The sequence below is a fragment of the Rhinichthys klamathensis genome, unplaced genomic scaffold, assembly GCF_029890125.1.
Source record: "Rhinichthys klamathensis goyatoka isolate OS25496 unplaced genomic scaffold, OSU_Roscu_1.1 h1tg000040l_1, whole genome shotgun sequence".
In the NCBI taxonomy this organism is placed as follows: domain Eukaryota; kingdom Metazoa; phylum Chordata; class Actinopteri; order Cypriniformes; family Leuciscidae; genus Rhinichthys; species Rhinichthys klamathensis.
The window spans coordinates 10,220,638-10,239,428 of NW_026606587.1; the positions used below are offsets into that span (position 1 = coordinate 10,220,638).

Below are 18,791 nucleotides of genomic sequence, written 5' to 3' on the forward strand. Positions count from 1 at the left end.
ACAGGGGGAGGGGATCCGGCCGTGAGTGCTATTCACGACAGTACAAGTACTCCACAGCGACTCTAGGGGTCGCTGTTTGACAAAAACGGAATTCCTACTTAGTGCTGCTTTAAAGCACTATATTTCTGGAAGTCTATTTGCTTGTTAAGGACCTTGTCTTGCATTAACTACCTGTTCTTGCTTATCTATAATCACTCTTTTTCCCCCCTCTCTAACACTCTTCCTAATCTTTCTTTTTTTTGTTTCCTCTCCATCGGTCTGCTGTGGCACTAACCTCTTCCTGCAGCCTCTCCCCTCTCAAGCTTCCAGTGCTCTGAGACTGGGGACCAAAGCTCCGATAACCAGTTTGATCCAATTCCAGTGCTTATCTCCAAAAGCTCCAGCCAAGGTAAGGGAGTTTGGATATCAGCAAAGGTTTTTGGAAGAGAGCACATGATTTATTTACTGCATCTAATTCACACTGAAGTGTAGGCATATGTTTGCAAACTTTTTCAGTGATCAAAGTGAAGTGGTAGTGTAAGTGTAGAGTTAGATTGTTCTGAGATACTGGTGTTTTTGACGTCGTTGAACAATTGTTTAAGTAGAAGCTGACTGACCTGACTTTGAGTAATGCAAAAGAATTGGAAATACTCCTTTGACACATGCTTAAATTTCTCAATCGTGAACTTTCCTCGCCCTGTCGCAGTCATTTTTAAATGGGTGAATCATACAAAAACATGTCACTGTCATATTTCAATAAAAACTCAAAAGGCATTGGGACATTTATTTTCCCAAATTCTCAATACTTTTATATCTTAATATAATTCCTTTATTGGTCAGTGGTTATTCTCATTAAAAATATATAAACAAACCTTAAATTCTGTAATACAGATTTTTTTTTAGACAGTCATTTTAATATGTATTATAAATAAATATTCATTATTTTTATTGTGTATACACTACCATTCAAAACTTTGGGGTCAATATTTTTTTCAAGAAATAGTAATTATTTTATTTTACATTAAATTATTTTACAAGGATGCATTAAGTAGTTCAAAAGTGACAGTAAAGACATTTATAATGTTCTATTTCAAATAAATACTGTTGTTTGAACTTTTTATTCATTTAAGAATCCTGAAAAAATATGTATATAGGTTTTAACAAAAATATTAGGCAGCACAACAGTTTTCAAGATTGATAAGAAATGTTGCTTGAGCAGCAGATCATCATATTAGAATGATTTGTGAAGGATCATGTGACACTGGAGACTGGAATAATGATGCTGAAAATTCAACTTTGATCACGGGGGTAAAATTAAATTTTAAAATACATTAAAATAAATAAAAAATTTTTTTTTATATATATATATATATTTCAAATAAATCATGAAAAATTAAGAATTTCTAAAACATAAAAAAAAACATCTTATTGACCCCAATATATATTCCTAAAATTGGCTTAATTTGCTTAATGCAAAATATAATTGATATTACATTTCTTTTAGTTTTGTGGTGAAATTGGACATGGCTTTTATGATATTCAAGTATGTGGTTGTCAATATATTAAATCTAAAATGTAAACTATGACCACAAGTAGCATTACAGCGAAACAAACTGTAATTCTCCAAGACTTTAGACTTTGGTTTCTCTTTATTTTGATGGTCCCCTTTAGACATTCTGCTGACTATAAGTAACGTTGCAACTACATGCATGTCTACTAACTCTCATTAGAGTGTTAGTAGAGTATTAGTACATTGTTAGATTTGGGTTCGAATAAGTGGACATGCACTTGCAATGTTACTTATAGTCAGTAGAACGTCTGTTGAGGAGCATCAAAATAAAGTGTTAGCAGATATTAAGCAGACAGTCTACTAATACTCTACTAATACTCTAATGAGAGTTAGTTAACATGTAGGTGCAACGTTACTTCTAGTTAATAGAATGTCAAAAGGGGACCATAAAAATATAGTATTATCTAGGCTTTTTGGGGTTTTGTTTTTACTTTCTAGCCATCCTCTTTAAAATATTTCACTTCGATTCCGATCTGTTATCTTTTAGCGTTTTATGCTTTCTCTTTCCTGCTATTCATCTGGTTTTTGCTTTTTCTCTTTCCTCCTTTCTTTTCTCACCCCTCATTCTTCACTCACCCTCCGTCAACGTCTTCTTTTCATCCTCATTCTTTCTCACACTTCTCATTCCTCACATCCTTCTCTCTCTCGCTCTCTCTCTCCCCTCACTCTTTCTCTTTTCCTCTTTCCGGCATGTTCTAGGTGGTCATTCTCGCAGCAACAGTGGCAGTTCTGAGACCAGTCTGCCCTCGCTGGCACGCTCTCTTCTGCTGGTGGACCAACTCATCGACTTATAGAGGAAACAGAAAGAGAGGCAGATGAATAGAGAGAGAGGGAGAGGGCAGCGTGCAATTCTTAAAAATATAGCGAGAGTTTAGAAACCTCAACCTTAAGAAAACCCATAAACCTTGTGCACATTTTCCTTTGGCATTCTTTTCACATTTGCTCTTTGTCTCTCTTCTGCTGATCCATAAACATTCTCATGACTCTATCATTGATTTATGCTTCATTCTTCAGGATGTCTTAATACTATTTGGATATGGTTCTTTAAAGACATCATGAAATGGCCCTCTGTCATGTGAAGTAAAAATTGAATAGAGGGAAACTTGTGACAGAATTTGAATTAATTAATTGGGATTTGATTGGCTTGGTAAACGTTAGCCTGCCAACTTCCTAGCAACCACCCAGAAAACCCTAACAACTGCTAACTTAGTAACTTGCTAAAACCCACAATGACAGTCAAACACACAAACACTTTGACCGTCCGGAAACCATTGACAACACCTTAGTATTGCGATGAGGATGTTCGTCTAATCAAGCACCTCTTGATTTTTGTTTCTGTCGGGCGGAAACCTCTTATTCCTCTTTTTCCAAAAACAGTACTTTTCAAAAAATGGCCAAAAAACACTTTTTAAAATAATATATATTGTAGTATTATATATGGTCAGACACATGCATGTTATGTTCAGTGACATTAACTTTTTGGCTCGCCAGCCATTGTCGCTAGTGGTTTTCCAAAGTTAATAGCCACTCAGCATGGGGAAAAAACTGCCATATAGATATTTTTAATATTATCTTATAATTTGGCAGCAGGAATATTAGGCTGCTGTCACTTTATGACCTGACGCACATATCCATTATACTGTTACACGTGTTTTCTCTCTCAACTGTTTACGTTCACTTAAAACATAACTAACTGTGTTTACATGAATACATCACCTTAGCAGGTTATAAAGTACAGTCATGTGGCCAAAATCTCATGTTATAACCGATAAAGTGCTACACACAAACAATTTTATACAGTATTGGCTGTGACTCGACGATAAATGCTAGACTAAGACGCTCTTCTCCGATTGTCAAATGCATGAATCATTTGCCTTTATGCATATATAAAATGCTTTACTTATTCAAAGCAAACAACCAGTTCTTCATTTACCCTTGCATTGCAAACAAGCAGAGACGTTCCAAAATGTGTGCGGATGGAGTTATGAGTTTGAATTATGATCCAATGCATTAAGAAGTTTAGTCACAAGCTCTTCTTAAAACTTTTCATTGGATAAATATTTGCAAAACCCACAGATAGACGTAAAGGATAAAAATAAAAATGAGTAAATATGGAGATACAAGGTTTCCGCCCGACTGACGATCCAGAGAAAAGTTAACATTTTATTAAAGAATTATAAAAACAATCATTTATCTTTAGAATAATGTGAACGGTTGAATCATGCAAAACTTCAACAGGGACATTTTGATTCCTCTGATTATTCATGTGGTCAGCCCACCAATGATTCTAGGTATTGGAGCATATAATGCCTTTTCCAGTTTTATACAGTGGCAGACAGACAATACAAAAGAAACGAGAGCAAGTAAGGAGTTCAACATCTCAAAAGGATGATGTTGCAGAAATAATTAGAATAAACTAAAGCAAGGACTAAAGCAAATTTTAAGAAATTGAGCCATTACGGGCAGAAGCATACTCTACATAAGTATACAAACATAGACATGAATGCTTGGCCACCCTATACACTCTAACAGCCAGCTCCAACACGCTAGCGATGAAATATTTTTGTTGAAAACCCTCCTAATGCATTCAAAATCAACATACGCCTTTGCATTCACAGGTCAGCTTTGACTTGCTGCAACTTCAACTAAAACCATATTGCACCGTATTAAGCAACATGTGAATGCGTAAAGATTTAAATGTTTTTAAAGTTACTGTGTTATTAACATGTTACATTAACCTCCAAATTACATTAATTTAGTTAATTAAAAAAAAAAAAATTCTTTGAAATGTCAAATTATGTATTCCAGCTAAACTAGTGTTATACAAAAAATATTGTCATATTTGAGAAGTGTTATTAGTAACACTTTACAATAAGGTTTAACTACTTTAGTTAACATGAACTACTGACCAATACTTCTACAGCATTTATTAATCTTAGTTAATATTTCACCATTTACTAATACATAATTACAATTAAAAGCTGTATTTGTTAACATTAGTTAATGCAGTGTGAACTAACATGAACGACTATATTTTTATTAACTAACATCAACAAAGAGTAATAAATACTGTAACAAATGTATTGCTCATTGTTAAAACATGTTAATACATTAACTAATGTTAATGAATGTGACCTTATTGTAAAGTGTTTATCATTTTATTTGAATATATCATTATATTTATATGAACATATAAAATAAGAATTACGAGTATGAAATAAACTAGTATTGATTTTGTGGAAACCATGATGTATGTTTTCAGGATTCTTTGGTGAATAGAAACTTCAGAGAACAGCATTTATTTAAAATGGAAATATTTACTGCATGACACTTGATCAAGTAAATGGATCCTTACTGAATGAAATTATTAATTTCTTTAAAAAAAATCACTCTGACCCCAACTTTTGAATGGTAGTGCAGAACATGCTAACAACATGCTAGCAATGCATGAAGTCTAACATTGCACGTGTTCAGGTGGAAACAAACCATAGTCCTCAAAAAGGCGATAGTTACCTTAAAATATCTGTGCCGTTAAAACAGAAATGGAGCTTAAGTAGCTAGAACGGCTAGCATTCATATACATCTGCAGAGTATGTTTTGGCCCTTAGAAGTTGCATTTAAAGTTTTCCCTTCCGTGTTTACATTAGATTTAGATTATCCTGCAAAGTTCTAGACAGATCAACATCACAGATGCTGTAAATGAACACTCGCCTTATTTCAACAGAGGCGTTTCCCTTTGCAGTTGTTATAATCTGTCACAATATTAATCATCTTGGATTTCATTCCTCTGTGATGTTCTTTGATCCCATCGTTTATTTTTTTCTGTCATTCTGCCTCATCTCCTTCTTCATTTTTGTCTCTCTTGTTCATTCATACCTCATGCTTCTTTTTCTTAGCTTTTTGCTATATCTGACATACGTGGAATACTTCTTATGCCCTGTACTACCCCTATAGTGTAAATTTAGTATTTAGATTTTCGATCCAGTTATGCATTGTCCCCTTTAAAGACACACAAAGGATAAATGAAAAGGAAACACGGTAAATTAGGCCGTGATGGTATAGGATGAATGTAAAAACTGTATTATTCTCAAGATAGATATTATAAGATAAAGATTATTTATCTGTATATTAGAGCACAAAGTTGTAAAATGAGCTTTTCTGTCAGTTGGATTCTCTTTTGTCACAGTTAGCCTGTTTCGGATAAACTTGAACATAGCGACTATCAGAGTTCTGTGGTTCTGAGGAAACTCAGTGTTCAGCAACATTTCATCCATCAAGCGCTAAATGATAAATGTAAATATAAGCTGTTCCAAAACCTCATGAGCTGTGCCTGTGGGCAGCTTTTTATTTTGATCCATTACCTTCTCAAATAACCTCTATTTTGAATCTTAATCTCTTAAAATTTCAATGAGACAGATATGTGTTTATTTTCTAAGTTATCTGAGTAAATGTGTTTGGACTGAGCCTATGACGGTCTGCTCCTCCTGAGGTTTCGTCTGCCATGTGACATTTGCCAGAAATGAGAGATTCAAGTAAAACACACAGTGTTTCATCCAGTTACGTCCGGAAAATGTAAAAATCTAACCTATACAAGTAATTGTGCTTTTCAACAACAATTCTAAAATTGACAAGGTTCTCAGTCATGAAAAACCTGGAGATTTTAAAGTTGTGTTTCTGGGCCTGGAAAAGTCATGTATATTACAACAGTGAATTTTCTTCCCCCTAGATAAGCTAACTAGTACTTCATCAGCTAGATATTGCTCTTCTGTACACTAATTCAGATGTCCAAATACAGCGTTCAGACTAGATCACAAATCAGCCTGAATGGTTCAATTTGCTCTCATCTGAATCAAAAACGATAAAAAAAAAAACTGATCACAAACAACTTGGAATGCCATGGACAAATGATGGAAATTCATTGGTCAAACAGTGTGGGAACCCTTCGGTCGTGTGTCCACCAAAGCGTTTTTCCACGCGCCTGGCGTATTTTCAATTGTTTTCAATGGGAGCACTAACACGGTAGCATAATGAGGGTCCCTACCTTCAAACCGAAGCATTGAGAACTTTGGCAGTGTCCAGACAGTTTAATAAGAAGATATTTTAAACATACAGTCAACTTCGCGTATACAGACAGGAGCCATCTTTGAAATACAGTCTTTACCAGTCGATCTACGAACGCCGATCCAAGCCTGCTGTTCGCGCTCACCTTATCACAACTTATAGCTCGTTCACATCTCACCAGCGCACTTGGATCGGCGTTCGTAGATCGACTGGTAAAGACTGTATTTCAAAGATGGCTCCTGTCTGTATACGCGAAGTTGACTGTATGTTTAAAATATCTTCTTATTAAACTGTCTGGACACTGCCAAAGTTCTCAATGCTTCGGTTTGAAGGTAGGGACCCTCATTATGCTACCGTATTAGTGTGGGGCTATTTTGAGCCTTGTTAGTGGTATTAACAAGCGATTTTTATTTGTCATTACACTATGCCCAATATACTAGCGTTATACTAGCTTTATAGGCTAAACTGTTTTTAGAGATAAAACTATTTACATTCGATAATCATGAAAACAAATCTCAGATAACGGTTGACTAGGTAACAATGTGTAATTAGGCCAAAGGTTCATTTTGCGCCGGAGTTCTCCTTTAATTACTGAAATTAAATAAACACTTATTTACCTCCAGATGCACTCAAAATTCACTAAATAATTAATAACAGAAATTGCTTCTTATCCTTCAAGTTAACTTTTCAGCAAATGTCAATATCTCAGAATGGTCAAATATTGGCCTATATATCGATCTATCAATATCCTAAAGCTGACGTCACATCGGTGTCCAGGCAGCACGTATCAGACATGCCGACACCGACTCTTGACGAATCTCCACAAAGTCACATTTTACCGACACATATCAAACATTAAACAGAGCTCAATGTAAGAAAACATGTCTGTATGTATATGATGTTTGAATTTTCATAATTAGATGTGCGGAAGCAGTAACAATACACTATTATTTCTTTTGAGATGTAAACATTAGTGTGCTTCAGTGTTTTTTGGTTAAATGCCGAGAGCATTGTTTTATTTTGAGTGATTGTTTTGTCCGAAGCTTGTGCAAATGTTGCATCGGTAGAACATTGTTGTGTAATATTCAACCCGATCTCATGAGAATACGTAACTATTTTACGAGGTGGCGGTTTCGTGTGAATTTGTACGGTGTGATTCATATGGAAACGTGTGATTTTTAGAAAAATTAAAAACAAGCATGAAGGCCGACCCTTAATCCCACCTTTAAACCTAACCATCATTGGGACGTAAGCATATCGTACAAAAATCTACGAATGAGATTTAGCCAAAAGGTAAAATGGTAACAAATTACCATGAGAGTGTGTTGGCAATATTATGTTTATGTGAGGTTTAGTTTCTCGTTTCTTTTCCCTCCCTTTGCTTGTTTTAATGTGGCTGACCTATGCAATCTGACTGTAGTGCTCATATTAGGTCTTAGATGTGCACCTAGCGGTGTGGCTAAGTAGTCTGACGTTGAAGTCTTTGTTGTGTTGTAGCGTGTATCACAGCCCACGTCAGGAGAAAATAATGACAACAACAAAAAAGTCTTATACTGGAATGCCATCGTGTTATCCTTTTTTCCTCATGTTATCGAGCGCCGTATTCCTTCTGTTTTTATGCAACAATGGAAATTCTGAAAAGGAGGATATTAAATAAAAGTGTCAATGGGAACAGATAGTTGTGTCTTAGTCTTTGTATTTGGTGAAATCGGGTTCTGCATTAATGGACTCCTGCATTATGGCAGTTTAGAGGAGACTGATGAAATGTTTTATTTTATCACGCACAAGTATCTATCCCTCACTGGGCTTTATTAATTAGCTTAATTTTGAGTTAATTCAAGTGCTGATCATAAATTACATCACATTTCTTTCACTTTGTTCTTGGCCAGATTAAAACGTTGGTTTGTGTGATATGTGACAGCACACACTCTTAACACTACATGGGACATTCCTGTTCTGCACCTTTTGAACTGATGAATGTGCCCATGTTGCCATTTAAATGAATCCTCAGGCACTTTATTTCTTTATTTCTGTCCTATTAAATGTAGCCATTGCTCAGTGAGGGATTGACAGTTAGCTTACATGCGCATGCCAACTTGATGCCAATTTAGGTATTTTTTTATTTTGAATCATTGGTATTATCAATGCATTGAAAAGGCTATTTTTCATTTTAAATTCCCTGCAATATTAAAGTTTTCATCGTTTACTCACCCTCATGCCATTCCAAACCTGTATGACATTCTTCTGTGAAACACTAAAGACATTTTGAAGAATCTTGGTAATTGACTTTCATTGTATGGACAAAAATATCTTATTTTATTTTCCACAGAAAAAAGTTAGTCATACAGATTTTGAACAACATGAGGGTGAGTAAATGATGACAGAATTTACATATTTGGTCATGCTAGCCCTTTAAGGCCACCTTTTAGAGTTTCTGCTGCATTGTACATGTTCATCTTTGTCAAATCAATACATATCTCTGCACAGGTGTTTAAGCTTTAGGTTTAGTGGTATTTCTCATATATATTTTGCATCCCACCTCATCAGTACATAGTATATACTGTGTGTGTGTGTGTATATATATACACTCACCGCCCACTTTATTAGGTACCCCATGCTAGTAACGGGTTGGACCCCCTTTTGCCTTCAGAACTGCCTCAATTCTTCGTGGCATAGATTCAACAAGGTGCTGGAAGCATTCCTCAGGGAGTTTGGTCCATATTGACATGATGGCATCACACAGTTGCCGCAGATTTGTCGGCTGCACATCCATGATGCAAATCTCCCGTTCCACCACATCCCAAAGATGCTCAATTGGGTTGAGATCTGGTGACTGTGGAGGCCATTTTAGTACAGTGAACTCATTGTCATGTTCAAGAAACCAATTTGAAATGATTAGAGCTTTGTGACATGGTGGAAGTAGCCATCAGAGGATGGGTACATGGTGGCCATAAAGGGATGGACATGGTCAGAAACAATGCTCAGGTAGGCCGTGGCATTTAAACGATGCCCAATTGGCACTAAGGGGCCTAAAGTGTGCCAGGAAAACATCCCCCACACCATTACACCACCACCACCAGCCTGCACAGTGGTAACAAGGCATGATGGTTCCATGTTCTCATTCTGTTTACGCCAAATTCTGACTCTAACATCTGAATGTCTCAACAGAAATCGAGACTCATCAGACCAGGCAACATTTTTCCAGTCTTCAACTGTTCAATTTTGGTGAGCTCTTGCAAATTGTAGCCTCTTTTTCCTATTTGTAGTGGAGATGAGTGGTACCCGGTGGAGTCTTCTGCTGTTGTAGCCCATCCGCCTCAAGGTTGTGCGTGTTGTGGCTTCACAAATGCTTTGCTGCATACCTCGGTTGTAACGAGTGGTTATTTCAGTCACTGTTGCCCTTCTATCAGCTCGAACCAGTCTGGCCATTCTCCTCTGACCTCTGGCATCAACAAGGCATTTCCGCCCACAGAACTGCCGCTCACTGGATGTTTTTTCTTTTTCGGACCATTCTCTGTAAACCCTAGAGATGGTTGTGCGTGAAAATCCCAGTAGATTAGCAGTTTCTGAAATACTCAGACCAGCCCTTCTGGCACCAACAATCATGCCACGTTCAAAGTCACTCAAATCAACTTTCTTCCCCATACTGATGCTCGGTTTGAACTGCAGGAGATTGTCTTGACCATGTCTACATGCCTAAATGCACTGAGTTGCCGCCATGTGATTGGCTGCTTAGAAATTAAGTGTTAACGAGCAGTTGGACAGGTGTACCTAATAAAGTGGGCGGTGAGTGTATATATATATATATATATATATATATATATATATACTGTATATGCATGCTATATTTTACATCAAACAAAAGCACATTTTACACAGATAATCAACACTGTCAATGCCTCTGCAGTGTGTTAGGATGTAAGCACTAATATTTCAACTAAATCTTAGTGTGCATTGCTGTATTAATCCTGAGTTTAATGCCAACCATTTACTTCATCCTGAAGGTAAGACTTACATCATGTCTCTGCTCTGATCTCAGTTCAGTCATTGTGTTTTCTGTAACCTACTTGTTTCCATCGCTCTCAATAATGGAATTTCGTTTATTCATTTTATAACTTCAGCACTGGTGAGTGAAGGGTTAGTTCACCCAAAAACTCTGAAAATTCTGTCATTAATTACTCACCCTCATGTCGTTCCAAACCTGTAAGACTTTCGTTCATCATCCGAACACAAATTAAGATATTTTTTTATAGAATCTGAGAGCTTTCTGTCCCCCTATAGGCAGCAGCGTCATTGCAACTTTCAAGACCCAGAAAGGTAGGAAAGACATCTTGTGACTACAGTGGTTCAACCTTAATTTTATGAACCGACAAGAATACTTTGTGCGCAAACAAAAACAAAAGTCTCTGACGCTGTTCACGTGAGCACCATGATGCATGCGTTTGGTGCTGACACAGGATCCGGCCAATACTGAGCCGGCGTTCTGACGTAGATCCCGGGAAGCGCTGCACTGTGTCTACAATGTGAACAGCATCACAGGCTGACATGGAAGAGAATAAATTGTTGAATAAAGTTATTTTTGTCTGTTTTTTCACACAACTATTTTAACGACGTCTTTACTACCTTTCTGGGCCTTGAAAGTGGTAGTTGCGTAGCTGTCAATGTAGGGTCAGAAAGCTCTCGGATGTCATCAAAAATATCTTCATTTGTGTTCAGAAGGTGAACAACATGAGGGTGAGTAATTAATGACAGAAATTGTATTTTTGGGTGAACTATCCCTTTAACCTTGTCTATTGCTAACACACCTTTCAAAAAACAAATGTGTGCATATTTCTCACACACTAAACCTGCCTGTTATCTTGACAGCCCTTTAAAAAAAGTAGTAGTTCTTCCTGTTAGTTTATTAGTTTATGAACTTATAAGCTCTGACTTGGCATTTCTTGGAAATGTGATCAAATGAAGGGCTAATAGTGACAGTTTGTGGAAACAAGGTTGCTGTTTGTCAGTGGTAGCTGTTCTAGATGTTGACTGTTCGTGGTATTTCCTGTGGTGTTGGTCTATAGTATTTCTGTGGATATACCGTAGTAGAATGTGCTTTATTTGTCCTGTATTACTGTATTGCTTCATTGTGTAGCCATCTTGTATAATGGAGTGCTACTAAATCATGTTTTTCCCCTCATTTTGTTAATTTGTTCTCCAAAAAAAAGTAGTAAATTCTGTTATCATTTACTCACTCAGGTTTTGCCAAACCTGTATGACTTTTTGTCTTCTGTGGAACATTTTGAGAAATGTCTCAGTGCTTGTTTTTGTCCATTCAATGGAAGTCAATGGTCACAAAGTCTTTTGTGTTTCGCAGAAGAATGTCATACAGGTTTGAAATGACACGAGGGTGAGTAAATAATGACACTAACCCTTAAAATGCTTTTGAACGCACAGATCCTCTTCGTGAGGGATGGTTCACCCAAATTTTTTAATTCCATCATCATTCCATGCCATCATGTGGTTTCAAACTTGTTTAATGTTCTTCTTTCAGTGGAGCACAAAAGGAGAAAATTTGAGCAATCCTGTTTTTATTATTATTATTATTATTGAATTACAATGTATGGGGACTGGACCTTCAAGCTTCACAACACAAAAGTATCATAAAAGTAGCAATAGCCTGTATGACTAATGGCTAGATTTAATGTCTTCTAGTTCTAAGGTAATATGATAGCTTTTTGTGACCAAGAGAACAAAAAATAATCTTCCTCTTCAGTGGGCTGTTAACTCCTGAGCTGCTCTGACTGGTTCTTTGAGGCAATGAGATGAACTCAAGAATCAGTCTGACTTATGAACGAATCATTCAGACTGGTTTTGTGAACTGGATCAGCCAATTGAAAAGATCTGACTCAAAATAACGACTGACATCTCTACTTCTCTCATGCACTCAGTGGTGGACGGTAACGAAGTAAATGTAATTCGTTACTGTACTTAAGTAGCTTTTTTGCGTATCTGTACTTACTCAAGTATTTACATTTATGAGACTTTTACTTCAACTCCACTACATTTCAAAGTCAAATATCTTACTTTTTACTCTACTACATTTTCAAAATCAGTCGTTCCTTTTTATTTATGAGTGGATAAAACCGTAACTGGTCAAACCACCAATCACAGTACAGCGCGCACTTTGTTTTGAACTTGCCTTGGCGGTATCTACTAACCGCGAACCAGAGCCGTTAAATAATGAGAGTTGCGAACATAGATGTTTGTGACAGTGATCTCGCCGCCGCGCGGTCACGTTATTCGTGGAGCTCTCAATAGTTCCAAACAAATCGCGTTGACTATGATTTTAAGGGGGACAGAAAGCAGCAGCTATTATCGGTAAATATTGACGCATATAATGTACATTCCTTATGTTGCCACTAAAATGACTTGCATATATATAATAGCTTTTTTTTCTGGGGAGTAGCCTAGCAGAAACACTGCATTAATACGTTTTTGTGTTGCCTTTGCGGTTTGAATAATGTCCTGTATGAACAAAAGGACGGAGCATGTTTTTATGTCTCCATTGTTCAATCACGCCTCACACACACACACACACACACACACACACACAGCGAGCAGCGATGAAAGGGCCAAAGCCGGCAGCACCGCCACCCCGGTCCCTTTAGGTAACTAAAGGCACCGGGGTTGCGGTGCCACCGGCTTGGGCCCATCATCTCTGCTCGCAGCTATATTTTGCTTTGGTGTCCTGTGGAGTGGGTAAAACTGTTTTTAATGGCAGGCTAGCAGATACCGTTGACTCGGAAGGACTGGATGAAATTTTCTTGTTGACTCGGAAGGACTGGATGAAATTTTTTAAAAACTGTCTCCACTGATAAATAACACCCAGGCTAACTTGGAAATGAGGCCCAATGTCCAAAATCCTGAACCACCCCTTTAAGTTTTTTTTGTTGTTGTTTTTACAGTGCGATTCCGTATTAAACGGAACGGTTGGCAAACCTACCTTAACCACCTTTCTGAGCAAATAAAATTTAAATGTAGCCTATTTTTTTTAAATTATTATTATCAAGTTGGATTAACTGGTAGTCCACAAAGGCTCATTAAATGTAGAAAATATCATATATGTTGTTATAATGTTGTCCTTTGGCTGAGTGTGCAGCCTCTTTTTAACATTTAATCAGCTCAGAGACAGGAGATGAAAATAGTCTATTTTGACTTAAAATGCACATTTTTATATAACATGTTAATTCATGTGTTGTCCTGGATATATAAACAAAAACACAGTTTATATTTTATTTTTTATTATGCAAAATGTGCCAAAACAATATTAAACATTTAAAACATTACAAAAATGTATGAATATGCTGCATAAATATAGCACAATTTCTTAAAGCTGCCTGGTTCCAACTCCTAATCTTTGACTTTGATTGCCAAGCGGGGCATTTTTTGTGGAGGTGACTGGTCCACACCTGCATTGTCCTGTTGAAGGAACACACATATCATGTCACACTGACCAGATTTAATGAGTGATTCTTAGAGAAAATCATAATACATGTGTATTTCTACAATGTCAATGTGAGGGTTCTATAAACTGAAAAGAATATGATACTAGTCATGTATTAAATTATTAAAGTGTTTACATTTTTAAATCTGAAAAAAGGAGGGAACTTACCAATGCTCTCTTCCGGTTCATCTGGGACCTGGGAGGAATGCTGCTCTGATCCAGGTGTGAAGTCTTTATCCGATCCGGGCTCCTCGGTTTAGTGTTCAGCTGCACCTTCTTGTTAATATCCACACAGATTTTATTTTTTGGAGGTGGCTGACACACACCTACATTGCCCTGTTGAAGAAACAAATATAATCATGTTGGGCAGTTTAATGAGTGCTTGTTAGACTAAATCTAAACATATCTTTCTAAAGTTTTAAAATAATATATAAAAAGATTTGAATAGAGGACCTAGAAAACATAGAAGCATATTTGAAGTCAATGTTTTTTTGTTTGTTTTTGAATAAAGCTGAAAATGATGATGGAATCAGACTTACAGAAGCTCCCTTTGGGATATTCTGCTCCCTCTGCTTCTGCCTCTGCTTTTTAGGGATCTTGAGGCTTTCTCCCAGTTTGGGGGAATCTGAAGGTACAAGTGATCCCTGTGAGGTCCCCGAATGCACAAGTATACCTTTTGGGATCCTTGGGGCCATATCTTCTCCCTTCGGAGCCCCAGAGGGCACTACCGCTTCCTGTGAATTTGCTTGAGAAGACGCTTGAGGCCTCCTCTCTAGCAGCTCCCCTCTCAGAGGCTTTGGGGCAGGCACAGATGGTCTCTGTAGAGACTTGAGCACAGGTGCTCCCTGTGGAGACCCAGAGGGCACGGGTGCTTTCTGTGGGGACCCAACAGCCACTGGTGCTTCCTCTGTCTTTTTCTGCCTCCACTTTCTCTGCTGATGCAGCTGCTCCTGCTTAAGAGGATCAGGGAAATTTAGATTTCGCCAATCTTGAGACTGGGGCACAGGTGGTCCTAGTGGAGACGCAGAGGGCACGGGTGCTTTCTGTGGGGACCCAACAGCCACTGGTGCTTCCTCTGTCTTTTTCTGCCTCCACTTTCTCTGCTGATGCAGCCGCTCCTGCTTAAGAGGCTCAGAGAAATTTAGATTTCGCCAATCTTGAGACTGGGGCACAGGTGGTCCTAGTGGAGACCCAGTGGGCACAGGTGCTTTCTGTGGGGACACAACAGCCACTGGTGCTTCCTCTGTCTTTTTCTGCCTCCACTTTCTCTGCTGATGCAGCCGCTCCTGCTTAAGAGGCTCAGAGAAATTTAGATTTCGCCAATCTTGAGACTGGGGCACAGGTGGTCCTAGTGGAGACCCAGTGGGCGCAGGTGCTTTCTGTGGGGACCCAACAGGCACAGGTGATTCCTGTTGGGACCTGGTGGGCACAGGAGCTCCCTGTGTCTTGTTTTGGCTCCACTGCTTCGTCGACTTCAGGGATATGGGGCGTGGAGGCCAGGTGAAGTCGCAATACTCTGGCTCCTCAGAGATGGGACTTGAAACCTCCATAATAGCCCACCACTCCCCTGCAGCAAGGGCCATGGTGAGCTCATCTGAGAGTTCAGGACCTAAGGACTGCTCTGCACTCTCAGTAAAACCGATAGGAAAGCTTGCCATACTCAGATTGATTTTGGATATGATGATATCTAAAGAACTGAACAATACTGACTTTCTGCAATCTCTATCTGTAAAACACTGTGAAAGACAGAGAAATGGAAGAAATGAGTTGAGCAAACACATACAAACCTGGAAGCTGATTGTCTTATCAAATTACTTGAAAAAATAAATTTTCTACAGTGTATGCCCATGGCTGTCAATCAGAAGAGGCAAGGGAGTCCAGTCCAAAAGCCTCCTTCAAATCTATTCAAAATTAACAATTAAGCTTCATTAATTGATAAATTATCAATTTAACTACTAATGTGGTCAACTAAGATACATATAATGATATATATATATATATATATATATATATATATATATATATATATATATATATATGGTTCAATTTTCCATAATTATTGTATGTCATAATGTCAGTATCAGTATTTGCTTTCTACCATGCACAATTAAAAATGTCACTGAACGTTTGCTGTTTAATTGTAACAATGAGCACTCAAACACACCAAACCAACAATTACTAAAAACACACACAAAAACTGATTTTGCACGGGCACTTTGGACTAGTATATAAAATGTCTATCATGCCTGGTAGTCAAGGCACATTTTATTTACTGCACGAATAGAAGAGGATGATAGCAATAAAGACTCCATTTAACAAACCAATGAGAATAAATATTCAAATGGACATTTGTCTGTCCAAAATGGCCATTAAAGGCATAAGGAGTCTAAATGAAAATTACCTCCTTTTGTATATCAGTTACAGTCAGAGATACAGAGATAACCATTAAGGCCAATCAGCTTTCATTATATGATGTGTCATGAGATCTGCAAGTTGGTCAATGTAAAGGATCTCAAAGCAAGAGAGATTGAAAAGATAAGATAAAGTCTATGGAGCTCTCCATGTGCATAAATGTTTAAATGGTCATTTGTTGATTTAATGTGTTGTGTTGATTATGTAATAATGTGTCATTAATTATCAAGAATATAGGAGGTTATTATATGTGTATGGGAGCAAATCAACAAATAGCTAACGTTATATTAAAAACATCAAACCCAATTTACATATTAAATTGTGCACACAAATTAGGCCTACCACTGTATATCGTCATTTATCTGCATCGAGTCAATAACATTCTATTGTTTAAGTAGAGTCTAATCTGATCTGAGTAATGCAATTATGAAATAAAATTCAAATATCCAAACCCTGAGTAAAAAGCAGCCTACTCACCATCACTCGCCGACTCGCTACAAGTTGCAAGATAACTTTGCACTCTATTGTCTCAGCGAACGTTCTATGACATCACAATAGAGCACGGCGCTCACTGAAATCAAGTATTTGTGAGTGGCGGGAAATCTATCCTGTTTCGTTAGAATAAAACTGAATATGCAATACAAATACAAAGAGTGATTAAGTATGTTTAATTTATGACTGCTCATTTAACTCTAGTAGCCTATACTGACGTTTATGACATTTTTTTTTTCAGGTGCTTTGCTAAATAATTCTAACAGCTTCTTAATCCTAAGTATTTTTTCCCCTTTGATAAGTTGCATAATTATTATCTCTATCAGTTTTCAAATGTATTTCTGTGGTTTGCATGTGTTTACCTTAAAGAGATTGTTTTCAGATTGATTTATTATGAATGTTTTCATCTAAATGTTTGTTGCAAATATTTGGGGTTGTATAATAAGCATTGCTTTAAATTAATACAATATATTATTGAAGCCGGAGAAGGATGTGTGTGTGTGTGTGTGTGATTGGTTGTACTTATTCGTGCAAATTTGCGTCATTGCGTATAGGCTACATTTGTAGAGGGATTTCTTGCAAATAGCGAGAGGCGGAGAGCACGCGCGAACAGTTTACTGTTGGTAATGTGTTGTGTAGCGTCGCCGTCGCCCCTCGCCGCATCCATTGTAGACAGCATTGCTTTCGTTTGAGGGCGCTTAACACACGCAAGCACCCCGTAGAAACCGGCCTGGCAGCTCGCGCCATCTAGACACGGTGAAAGTTTCCCGATTGCGAATTTACTAGACACATTATAAATTAGCATTATAGTCTGCGATAGATGCAGTGCCAAAAGAGAAGATGAGAATTGTGGATAAAGACAGAGGTAAAGTGATGTAATGATGAATGAACAGTTTATCTGCATAGTAGGCTAGTAAGATATATATAGTTATTTATATATATTTAATGGCTGTTGTGCAGGTTTATGTGAATGTATCATAACATTAAGATGTTAATAATTATGACCATAGGCGCTGGAGAAAAATATATACAGTAAATACTGTAAATGTTTTATACCTTATGGGAACAGTCCCCTTCCCTCCAAAATTAAACACACAAAAAATTAATTCAATTCAAATATATATATATATATATATTTTTATTTATTTATTTATTTATTTATTTATTTATATATACTGTATATATACAGTATATAGGCCTATATATATCAGACTAATTAATGTCATTTCATTAATCTTCACTTAGACTGAGTTAAGCAAGAGTCTTGTGACAAATTATAATAGGACATTATAGCCATAAAACAATCAAAGTACTTGGATACTTAAGTACATTTGAAGGCAAATTCTTTTGTACTTTTACTCAAGTGAATGTTTAAAGGCAGCACTTCTACTTTTACTTGAGTAATATTTTACCTTGAGTATCTTTAATTTTACTCAAGTACATGGTATGTGTATTTCGTCCACCTGATGGTATCTATGTTGGATGTCCAGATTTTCATGGAATAATGACTTAAACTTGGCTTAAACAGTCTGTTACTCACACAAAGTGACTGTATGCCTTCAGTAGACTTACTTCCTTATTGAAACTTGAACTCTCCAGTCCGCATTTATTCAACAAAAACCCACCAGTGCAGAATTTAAAATGCCTCCTTTTGTGGTGAGCGAGAGTAAGAAAGTCATACGGGCTTGGAATGACATGAGGGTGAGTAAATGTGATTTTTGGGTGAACTGTCCAGTAGAGGAAGCACAGTGTTAATATTGTCCCGATACAGGCTGCAACAATAGAGCATTC

The 18,791-nt window shown here is 37.2% G+C and overlaps 1 protein-coding gene across 10 annotated transcripts in view; it reads left to right on the forward strand.

Annotated features, from left to right (window-relative positions):
• aak1a (AP2 associated kinase 1a) overlaps positions 1 to 18,791 on the forward strand; it is an 81,517-nt gene that overhangs the window by 61,533 nt on the left and 1,193 nt on the right. For 5 of the 10 annotated variants that reach the window (XM_056246803.1, XM_056246805.1, XM_056246804.1 and 2 more), the window contains one exon: positions 287 to 388. The exons of 3 other annotated variants lie outside the window; for them this stretch is intronic. In XM_056246803.1, the coding sequence (XP_056102778.1) occupies positions 287 to 388 (102 nt within the window). Of the gene's footprint in view, positions 1 to 286; positions 389 to 2,248; positions 2,538 to 18,791 lie in introns of those variants that run through there. 2 more of the 10 variants (XM_056246811.1, XM_056246812.1) reach the window with 1 other exon arrangement.